Genomic DNA, 11416 nt, shown 5'->3' on the forward strand with positions numbered 1-11416 from the left:
GCATTAAAAAAATTATTAATTTTTTTGGCTGTGCTGGGTCTTCATTGCTGCGCTCAGGCTTTCTCTAGTTGCGGTGAGCAGGGATTACTCTTCACTGTGCTTGAGCCTCTCATTGCGGTGGCTTCTCTTGTGGAGCACAGGCTCTAGGCATGCAGGCTTCAGCAGGTGCAGCTTGAGGGCTCAGTAGTTGTGGCACATGGGCTTACTTGCTTCACAACATGTGGAATCTTCCTGGACCAGGGATCGAACACGTGTCGCCTGCATTAGAAGGCAGATTCTTAATCACTGGACCAACAGGGAAGTCCTTTCTGGAATATTTTTGTTCAAAATTCTACAGTCATAGATTTATTCATTTGGCCAAGCATTGCCCTTTCTGAACTCTTCTTAAGAGGAAGTCTCTGGCAGTGGTAACACTCTACAGGACTTTAGCATAAATAGGTGATGGATCTCTTCATCAAAGAGGATGTGGCATTTTAGGTGCATTGGATAAAAATGGTGAGAGGACATTTCTGGCACTGTTTTGAATACTGTATAATGGTAATTCATTTAGTTGTCATGACAACCGCATAAGATGGGTTCTAGCATCCCCCCATTTTTCAGATGAGAAAACAGAGGCTTAAGAGAGGTTTAATATTTTGCCAAAAGTCACACAGCTAATAAGTGGAGTTCAAGATCGGGGCTAGAACCAGTGTTCCTTCTCTTTCAGTGTGACATTGTGTGGGGGTCCCCAAGACCACTCCCAGGCTCACTGATTCCCTAGGAGAATTCGCAGAACAGCCAGGAGCACACTTCCAAGAGTCCTTTCCCAGTGCAGTCACATGGGTCATGCTTAATTCCTCCAGCGACAAGTTGTGACCACATGTCTGAAATATTGTCTCCCAGGGACACTCATCAGGGACACAGTGCCCTAGGTTTTTACTGAGGCTGGTCATGTAGGCATCCTCTGCCCAGCACATTCCAAAACTCTAGACTCTCAGAAGGAAAGCAGGTGCTTAGCATAAACCCAGTGAACCCCACTCTTACCAGTTCTGGGAATGGTGGGAACCCCCCTGAAATCCAAGGTCTTAGTCACCAGCCAAGGCCAACCTTACAGACAGGCTTTTCTAAGGAAAGTGTACCCAGGTCTGTTACCTTAACTCTCCTTTTGTTTGTTTTGTGGTTCCCTGACCAGGCAGTAAGAGCACAGAGTCCTAACCACTGGACTGCCAGGGAAGTCCTGCTATGTTAACTCTTTAATGCACAGATACCCTTTCCACTCATCAGTGTTTTTGAAAAGGATCAGTTTGCATTTTCCCTATTGTATAAGGATTGATCCCTTCAGTAAAGCTCATGTCATTGCTCAGGAGTAAATGAGAGCATGCACTTGGCACAGCATTTGTCACATAATAAGTGATATCATGGGCTTCCCAGGTGGCTCACTGATAAATAATCCCCCTGCAATAAGGGAGATGCACATTCAATCCCTGCTTCAGAAAGATCCCCTGGAGAAGGAAATGGCAACCTGCTTCAGTATTCTTGCCTGGGAAATCCCATGGCCAGAGGAGCCTGGCGGGCTACAGTCTGTGGAGTTGCAAAGAGCTGGACATGACTTAACGACTTAACAATAGCAACAAATGAGAGCATGCCTGAGGGCACTCAGCAAGCCTTTGTCACATAGTAAGTAGTGTTGTCATCTTCACTGGCTGCTGCTTGATCGTTTCTGTGTCCCTTAATGCTGGTGAAGGGCTCCAGTTAACTCTTCTGCCTTCCCCACTGCCCTGTTGTCTTCAGACGGCCCCTCTCAGGTTGAGGTCAACATCTCCAGCACTGGCAGGCTCCCCAACGGCACCCTCTATGCAGCCAAGGGCTCCCAGGTGGACTTCAGCTGCAGCAGCAGATCCCAGCCTCCGCCCATGGTTGAGTGGTGGTTCCAGGCCCCAGATTCCACCACTGAACTCTTCGGGAACAACCTGACAGCCAGCTGCTTCACGCTGTTACTGATGTCACAGAACTTGCAAGGGAACTACACCTGTTTGGCCAAAAACGTGCTCAGCGGGAGACATCGAAAGGCGACCACCGAGCTCCTGGTCTACTGTGCGTAAGAAATGCTCCCCTCCTCCTCTCCTCCACCTTGACCCTTTGTGACCTGTGTGTTTTTGCCTCCCTTTGTGCGCAAAGAATTCCCTGATACACGGGTCCTAACCTGCTTCTGTGGTTCCCTTGACACACACGGACACACCCGAACTGCATGTCAGAGAGAATGTTGCCTTTTCTGAAAGCTCGCTGCTAACTAGGGGTACGGGAGAGTCCCTGTGAGCCACAGAAGGGAATTTATGCCAGGTTTAAAGTTTTTTTTTTTTTTGAGGTGAAACTATATAATGTAACATTAACCATTTTAAGATGTACAATTCAGTGGCATTGAGTCTGTTCAGAGTGTTGTGCAACCATCATGTTTATTTCCAAAACATTTTCACCACCCCAAATTGGAGACCCTGTACCCATTAAGCAGTCACTCCCAAACCTTCTTTTCCCAGACCTTGGCAACCACTAACCTACATTCTATATCTATGAACTTGCCTATTTGGGACATTTCATATAAATGGAATCATACACTATGTGACCTTTGGGGACTGGCTTCTTTTTTTTTTTTTTTTTAAATGGAGGTTAATATTTTTAGGGGGGGCGCTGCAATGCATGGCATATGGGATCATTAATTCCCCAAACAGGGAGGGAACCTTCACCCCCTGCACTGGGAGCGCAGAGTCTTAAACACTGGGCTACCAGGGGAATCCCTGGGACTGCCTGCTTTCACTTAGCATCATGTTTTCACGGTTCATCCCTGCTGCAGCTTGTGTCAGTACTTGTTTTCACCTATGGCTGAAGAGTATCTGTTTTATGGATCTACTACAATTTGTTTATCCATTCATCTGTCCTTACTCACGTTATCCATTCACTCAGGCCCTCTAGCGCTAAGAACACGTAGTTCATGAAGCTTTATTTTGCAGGTGAAGAAACAACCAAATATACTCATGCACACATTCAGTGGAGGAAAACCACTGTAGAAATGCAGGGCGCACTCATCATCCATGCTAATGAAAGGGAGCATGAGAACAACAAATTAGTAGACAGCGTAATGACACGCTTACTTTATACATTATTCAGAGCCTTTGTAAGTCTCAATGCTCGCTATCATAAATGACATTTATTGTGTATAAAGTTATATAAAGTCATTTCCTTGTTGCAGGAAACACAGATGAGTAGAAAGAAGAAAATAATCACTTGTACTCTCACCACCGTTTTGATGTATTTTCAATAATTTTTCTTGTAGATGCCACATATCCACCCATATGAGACCCAGATTTCTATTTATGTATATTATATAAAATATATAAAGTATTTAAAATATTTGCATATTATAGAAAATACTTTTATATAAAATATATAAATATATGATATATACATAATACGTAACTATTTTATGTATAATTATGACTACATGGGTTACATTACAAGTTTGTAATTTGTTAAATTTTTATAGATATATATTTTTAAATTGTATTTGCACATAGCAAAAAAAACTGTGTGTTGAGGATTGGAGATGAATAAGTCTCTCTCTTCCTGTTATGCCCTCCAGGGATCAGCAGTGTCCAGTAGAACTTTCTGTGATGATGGAGATATTCTCTTGTGTGTGGTCTACTTCAGTGGCCACCTCCTACGTGTGATTACTAGGAAATGTGGGTAGTATGATGGAGGAGCTAAATTTGTAATTAATTTAAATCAAATAGCCACATGTGGCTAGTGAGAAATGCAAATCTCTTCAGAGACTTAACACCCAGCAAGGGAAACCCGACTTTTGCCAGGCACTGATTTGTGCTAGGATTTATTTCAAGGTACACTAACTGGAGTTGCTGTTTCTTTGATACCCTGGTTCTATAATCCTTAGAGTCAGCCCAGTGGCTCATTTTAGCTTGTGATTAAGGCCATGTTCTCTGGTATTTTGCAGCTCCCCCTCCGTCAGCCCCCCAGTGCTGGGCAGAGGTGTCGCCAGGATTGTTCTCACTGCAGCTCAGCTGTCGCTGGGCTGGGGGATATCCAGACCCAGACTTCTTATGGACAGAAGAGCCAGGAGGTGTGGTCGTGGGAACATCAAAGCTGGGGGTGGAGATGCTGAGCCAGTCCCAGCTGTCAGATGGCAAGAAGTTCAAGTGTGTCGGGAGCCACATAGTGGGGCCGGAGTTGGGAGCCAGCTGTGTGGTACAGATCAGTGAGTCTGCCTTGCCTTGTCCTGGGGTTGGGGTCCACTCACCTTCCTGTCTTCTGGGACAACCCTCTGAAAGAAGTTCTGGGAAAGAGATCCCAGGGTGTTGGAGTGAACTGAATTCCTTTCATATCTTCCTCCCATTTTCTTTTTTTAAAAAATCAAAGTATTGTTAATTATTATTTATTAACAAAATCAATCATTAATTTAAATTAATTTATTGATTAAAATTAATTTTTAAAAAATTGAAGTATAGTTGACTTATAATATTGTGTTATTTTTCCTGGGTAGCAGAGTGATTCAGTTATACACACACATACATATATATATATACATATATACATATTCTTTTTAATATTCTTTTCCAATGTAGTTTATCACAGAATATTTATTTATTTGACTGTGCCAGGTCTTAGCTGTGCCACACAGAATCGTTAATCTTCAATGTGGGCATGTGGGATCTAGTTCTTGACCAGAGATCGACCCTAGGTCCCCTGCATTGGGAGTGTGGAGTCTTAGCCACTGGACCACCAGGGAAGTCCCTATCACAGGATCTTGAATATAGTTCCCTGTGCCATACAGTAGGACCTTGTTGTTTATCCATTCTATATATACTGGTTTGGATCTGCTAACTCCAAACTCTCACTCCATTCCTTCCCTATGCCCTTCCTTATGCTTTGCTTCCTTTCTTTCAAACTTTAAAGATGCATAATGAAACTTCTTGGTTCTAGTCCAAGCTGGTTTTCTCTTGAAAATACTAATTGAGCACATACTACATGCCAGGCACAAGTTTCTAAGTCCTGGAGATGGAGTCGTGAACAAAATAGACAAGGTTCATTTATCTGTTGACAAATGACAGAGGTTCAATTTGTTCATGGAACAAATTATCCCTAAACTTAATGGCTTCAAACAACAATCATTATCTCATGATTTCTGTAGGCCAGAAATTCATACAGGGCAAGGAGCTGACACCTTGATTTAGGACTTCAGACTTTCTGAACTGTGAGAAAAAATTTCTGTTGTTTTAAGCCGCCCAGTTTGTGGTCCTTTGTTACAGCGGCCTCAGGAGACAAATACAGTGAGTCAGCCAGGGCCAAAGTATGTTGGATTGTGTTGGCCCTGGTGAGGTTGTCCTCACAGTTTATGATAATAATCCTCAGAGGTGCAGTGTGGACAGTGGGCATGCTGAGAAGTGAGCCCTGGTGTGCCAGCAAGTGCTTGTTCTCCTAGGTGAGTGGCATTTGAATGGTTGACCCTTCACTAATTAAGCACACTGTCCCCGGGTGTCCCCTCTGTGTCAGGCATTGCACCTGGCCTTGGGCAACATAAGGGACCAGGACTCACTTTCTGCCCAAGGACAGGGGTTGGCAATCTGTGCCCCATGGACCAAATCTGACTGAACTGTTTGGGGGGAATTTTTAAGAAATGAGATATAAGTCACATAATGTAAATTTCACTAGTTTTTTTGGGTGGGGGGAGGTCTGCACCATGCAGCTTGTGGGATCTTAGTTCCCCAATCAGGATGAACCTGTACCCTCAGCAGTGAAAGGATGGAGTCCTAACTACTGGACCACTGGGGAATTCCCTAAAATTCACTATTTTAAAGTGTATAATTCAGTGGGTTTTTTTTTTTTTTAGTACATTCACAGTGTTGTACTACCATCACCATTCTAATCCAGAACATTTCCATCACCCCAAAAGAAACCCTGTACCTACTGGCAGTCACTCTCTCTAGAAAGACCATGCGAGGATATTTCCCAGTATCTCCACCAACATTGAGTCTTATTAATTTTTAAAAACTTTTCCTGTTTGCTGGTTGGGACATGGCTAATTGTTTTAATCTGAGTTTCTTTGATCACTGGTGGGGTTGATAATTTTTATTCACTTACTGGCTTCCTATATATTATCTGTGAGTTATCTGTTCATATCTTGTCCATTCTTTTTATTGGCTTCTTCATCGTTTCTTATTATGTCACAAGAGTCACTTAATTTCATAGAACTGTCATGCACATTATAGATATTATTCTGGCATATCTTGTTCCTAAACCATATTTGTGACATTTCTGCTAGTGATGAGCAATTTCTGATTTTGAAAGGGTTGCCTCTGTCAGTCCTGTTTTAGGTTTCTGTGCTGAAAAGGTCTTTGTCTCTTACTTGTTAACTTATTATCTGTAAGCCTCATAGTAGCCTGCAAATTAGGATGACTCGTAACTTGTAGATGATAACATGTGTAGACTAACTTACCCAGGATCAGCCACCTCTTAAGTGATGGAGCAGCACTTAGCCAGGCTGGTCTGACGCCAGGGCCCTTGCTTTTACCCAGGTGACCTCTTTCCAGACTTGATCTGGCAAATCTTTTCTTCGTGTGGGATTTAGGTACTCAGCATGGTGCCAAGTGGGCTTCCCAGGTGGCTAGTGATAAAGAACCAGCCTGCCAGTGCAGGAGACATAAGAGATGCGGGTTCGATCCTTGGTTCAGGAAGATCCCCTGGAAGAGGGCATGGCAACCCACTCCAGTATTATTGCATGGAGAATCCTATGGACAAAGGAGCCTGACAGGCTATATATAGTGTTGCAAAGAGTCAGACAAGACTGAAGGCAGACATGATGCATGTATGGTGCCAGGTGCTGTGGAAGAATACAGAGTCCTTCCCTTTAAAACGCTTAAACTTGGAGAGAGAAGTCTGGCAAACTTAAACCAGAAAATGGCAATATCATAATACAGCCGATCTTGAACAGCACAGGCAGGTTTGAACTGCGAGGTTCCACTTACATGTGGATTTTTTCCCCAATAAATATAGTACTTATATTTTCATTTTATAGATCTTTAACTCAGTGTGGGGAAAGTTTGTGTCTGATTAGAAAGCATAAGATGTGGAATGAAAAGAACTAGGGTTTGAGTCCTGATGCTATCCAAAACTGTTTCAGCTTCCTGTCCTTGGGTGAGTCATTTTCTTTGTGTTTGAGGCAGAGATAGCAGGGCATAGATTTTAGATTCCACACAGATGGCCCCCCCCCAACCCCCATGTTGTTCTAGGGTCAACTGCAATAGAGACAGTAATGTTTTATTGCGTGCAGACCCTGTGCAGGTGCCGAGTATTTTGCACACAGCGTCTTGTTCAGTCCTCAATCAGCTGGTGCGCTGAGCCCTTGCAGTATTATCTCCCAGAATCAGTTTCCCAGAGTTGCGGTACCACAAACTTGGTGGTGGCTTAAAACAACAGCTGTTTATCCTCTCTCAGTTTTGGAAGCTAGAAGTTTGAAATCAAGGTGTTGGCAGGGCCATGCTCCCATCAAAGCCTTTGTGGCAGAATCCTTCATGGCCTCTTCCACTTCCTGATGGCTCTATGTGTTGCTGCGGCTCCATCACTCTGGTGCCTGCGTCTGTCTTCATGTGGCCTTCCTCTCTGTGGGTATGTCTCCCTATGCCTTCCCCTCTTCATTTTGCTTTTTTGCTACGTAGCACGTGTGATTTTAGTTGCCTTACCAGGGATCTAACCTGCACCCCCTGCAGTGAAAGCATGGAGTCTTTAACAACTGGAGCACCAGGGAAGTCCCTCTCCTCTTCTTATAAGATACCAGTCCTTGGATTTTGGGTCACCCTCAATCTGGGATAATTTCATCTTGAGATCCTTAACTAGTTACCTCTGCAAAGACTCCATTTCTGAGTAAGACCACATTCTGGGCTTGTAGATGAACACAAATTTTGGGAGGACGCTCCATTTTACAGAAGGTGAAACACTTGCTCAGACTCATGCAGCTAGAAAGCAGTAGACACACTCAGGGTGGTACATAACGGGGAGATGCCCAAAGTGTGTTGTGGACTGTCCCAGGAAGTGAATGAATGATGGACTGATGCTGAGAGAGGTTGAAATTGGCAGAGGCAGCTGGCGAGTTTTGTTATTTTGCCTTCACCCTCTCGTTTTATTTGCAGATCTTGCCTAAGTCATTATTCCTGTGGCCCTGAGACTTGACCTGTAATCTGAATCTAAATATGTGCTCAGGGCTAAGAAATGTGTCTGGAAAAGGGAGCTGACCGGAAGTTTTCCCAATTCCATGAGCACGGGAAATAGGTATAAAGCCAGGACCCTTCTCAACTCTGATGCCATCCAGTTCAACCCACCTCCCTCATGGGCACTCGACCCTGGATGTGCATGCTGGTCACCTGAGGGGCTGGTTAAAGTGCAGATTCTGACTCTCTGGGTCTGGGTGGATCCAAGACTGCATTTCTAATTGGCTCCCAGGAAGTGCTGATCCTGCTGGTCTGAGGACCACACCTTGAGTAGCAATGCCTTCGGGGTTGAGGGGCTCTGGATTATTCCACACAGAAGGACTAGTGCATCACTGAAGGGCAATACTAACATCCACCCAGGGATGCAGGGCAGCATAGCCCCCAAGCTGATGAAAAGCAATGCTTTCAGGGATTCCTGCTGCCCAGATCTCTCTCTATTTTTCTCTTCCTTTTCTTTTCTTTTCTTTTTTTTTTTTTGCGGCTGTGTTGCATGGCTTGCAGTATCTTCTCCAACTAGGGACTGAACCTGGGCCACAGCAGTGAAAGCACTGACTCCTAAGCGCTAAACTACGAGAGAACTCCCCAGATCCTTCTTTATATGGCATGTTCTGTTCAGTTCAGTCACTCAGTCATGTCAGACTCTTTGAGACCCCATTGACTGCAGCACTCTAGGCTTCCCTGTCCTTTACCATATTATATGGCATGTAGGCCCCCTAAAACTGAAGAAACCAACTCAACTCATGACAAGCTGCAGTGTTATGGAGCCCCGTGTGTGAGGACCCTAGCATGCTGTCCATCTCCTGCAGATCTGTGAGGCTCTGCAGCACCAACCCCACCTTGCCCCACCCTTGCACGCAGCATCGTCTTAAGCAAAACTCTGAATTTATAAATGCCACCCGAGCTGGCTGGTGACATAGCTTTTTGAGGGGTGAATGCTGCGTTTGGCTAAAGTACGTACATTTGGGTTGCAGGGGAGGTGCACTGGGGGACTGTTTGTTTTGCCTTTAGTAAAAGAAGAAGGGCCATTTCTCAAACTTTGGTTTGGGACCCTGAAATACAAACGTACCGATGAGGCTTGTCACTGCTGCTGGCTTTGTGACCCCAAAGGAAATTCTGGTTAACCACAAGCAGGGAAGGAGTAATTTAGCAACAACATGGGGGGAATCTGATAGTTGATTCAAGAAGGGGTGTTCGCAGGTGATTTTTCTCAGCAAAACCAGGTTTGGGCGATTCTCCTCTGTTGACCTGAACTAGAGAGAGGTTGTTCCACCCTCAGCCCCTTCCCCCTTCCCCCTTCCTTCTTCTCTTGATGCCAGCAGTGAAACCCTAGATTTCTCTCTTGGAACAACTGCCAAGGGGAAGCGTGTAGTTTCACTCTCCTGGGCAGGAACCCAGCATGCTGCTCTGTATCCCTCAGCTGCTGAAAATATGGATTTAATAAATCCTCCCAAGATGAATTCACTACCCTTCCCAAGAGGATATGCATTAGGGGGAAAGGCTTCCTGTGTGAAGGATACAGACTGATCCTCATAGTAGATCTCATGGCTCCCCGTCTTCCCGTTAAATCAGACCCCAAGGCCACAGGGATGCACAGTCTGAGTTTTCTAGGACAGACCTATGGTAGAAGAATGGCCTCCCAAGGATATCCACATCCTAATCCCCAGAGCCTGTAAATTTGTTTCCTTACATGGTAAAGGGACTTTGCATCCATGATCAAGGATATTGAGAAGGGGAGATTGTCCAGGATTCTCTGGTTGGGCCCAGTGTGATCCCAAGGGTCCTCATAAGAGGGAGGCAGGAGGGTCAGTGCGGTAGTGATTTGTTATGACAGATGCAAGCAGGAGTAATTCAAGGAAGGGGCCATGAGCCGAACAATGCAGGTAGCTTCTTTCTAGAAGCTGAGAAAAAAGGAAATGGATTCTCTCCTTGAGCCTCCTGAAGGAACCAGCTTTGCCAACACCTTGACTTTAGTTCTGTGAATTAGTTCAGATGCCTGGCCTCTAGAACTATAAAACTATAAAAGGATGAATTTGTATTGTTTTAAGCTGTTAAGTTTGTGCAATTTGTTACAGCAACAACAGGAAACTAGTTCAGGTGCCCTTCTGTCCCCTGGAACACCCTTGTCAGGGTGTGTGCCCGTATTTTATCTGATCAGTGTGGTTTTTACACACAGAAGCCTAGAACATAGGAAGTAAGGAGATGTGGACCACAAAAGCCTGACTTCTTGGGTTCCATTCTTACACAGACGAGTTCATCCTGGTTTGCCTAGGATTTCACAAGCATTGAAAGCCCCCAGGTGTTGGGAATCCCCTCAATCTTGGGCAACCCAGGACAGCTGGTACCCCTAAAATCTAGTTGCTCACTTCCTTAGTTGTGTGACTTTAAGTTACTTGACTTTTTTTGTTCCTCAGTTTCCCCATCTGCAAAATGGGAATAACAAGATTATTGTTGAGAACTAGCTGGGTTAATATATAGGGTGCCTAGCCCATAGTAAATCCTCAACAAATATTATCTTTTATTATTATATGAGACCAGGTGTGGTACAGATATTCCTGGGGTTGCTTTGTTCCAAAAAAAGTAACATTCTTGAAATTCTCAGGTCACTGCTTGAATCTCCTTAAATGTTTATCTTTCTTTACTTTCTTCTGATGGCCAGGGAGCCCCTCCCTTCTCTCTGAGCCCATGAAGACTTGCTTCGTGGGGGGCAATGTGACGCTTACCTGCCAGGTGTCTGGAGCCTACCCCTCTGCCAAGATCATGTGGCTGAGGAACCTCACCCAGCCCAAGGTGGTCATCCAGCCCAGCGGCCACCACCTCATCACCCAGAGTGGCCAGAGCTCCACCCTCACTATCCGCAACTGCTCCCAGGACCTGGACGAGGGCTACTACGTCTGCCGGGCTGAGAATGCTGTAGGGGTGAGGGAGGTGGACATCTGGCTGAGCGTAAAAGGTGAGTGATGGAAGTGACCCTGGAGGAGTAGAGCTTCAGAGGACCAGCATGGGGACAGCTTGTTGCTTCCCTCTACATGTGTCACTGCCATCAGGGAGGAGGCATATCTGCTTACCTGTGGCTTGACAAGAGGGATGGGAAAATTACTGTCCAGTCCTAAATCTCTAACTATTGTATCAAGATAAAAAATTTATTTCTTCCCAACCCAGGGGTCGAA

At 44.9% G+C, this 11416-nt stretch overlaps 1 protein-coding gene across 1 annotated transcript in view; it reads left to right on the forward strand.

Annotated features, from left to right (window-relative positions):
- The window catches only part of VSIG10 (V-set and immunoglobulin domain containing 10), a 40261-nt gene that overhangs the window by 20467 nt on the left and 8378 nt on the right, over nt 1-11416 (forward strand). Inside the window, exons 3-5 of the mRNA XM_027956536.2 lie at nt 1771-2073; nt 3983-4243; nt 10906-11199. Coding sequence (XP_027812337.2) covers nt 1771-2073; nt 3983-4243; nt 10906-11199 — 858 coding nt within the window. The remainder of the gene's footprint in view (nt 1-1770; nt 2074-3982; nt 4244-10905; nt 11200-11416) is intronic.

Source organism: Ovis aries, chromosome 17, assembly GCF_016772045.2.
Source record: "Ovis aries strain OAR_USU_Benz2616 breed Rambouillet chromosome 17, ARS-UI_Ramb_v3.0, whole genome shotgun sequence".
NCBI lineage: Eukaryota > Metazoa > Chordata > Mammalia > Artiodactyla > Bovidae > Ovis > Ovis aries.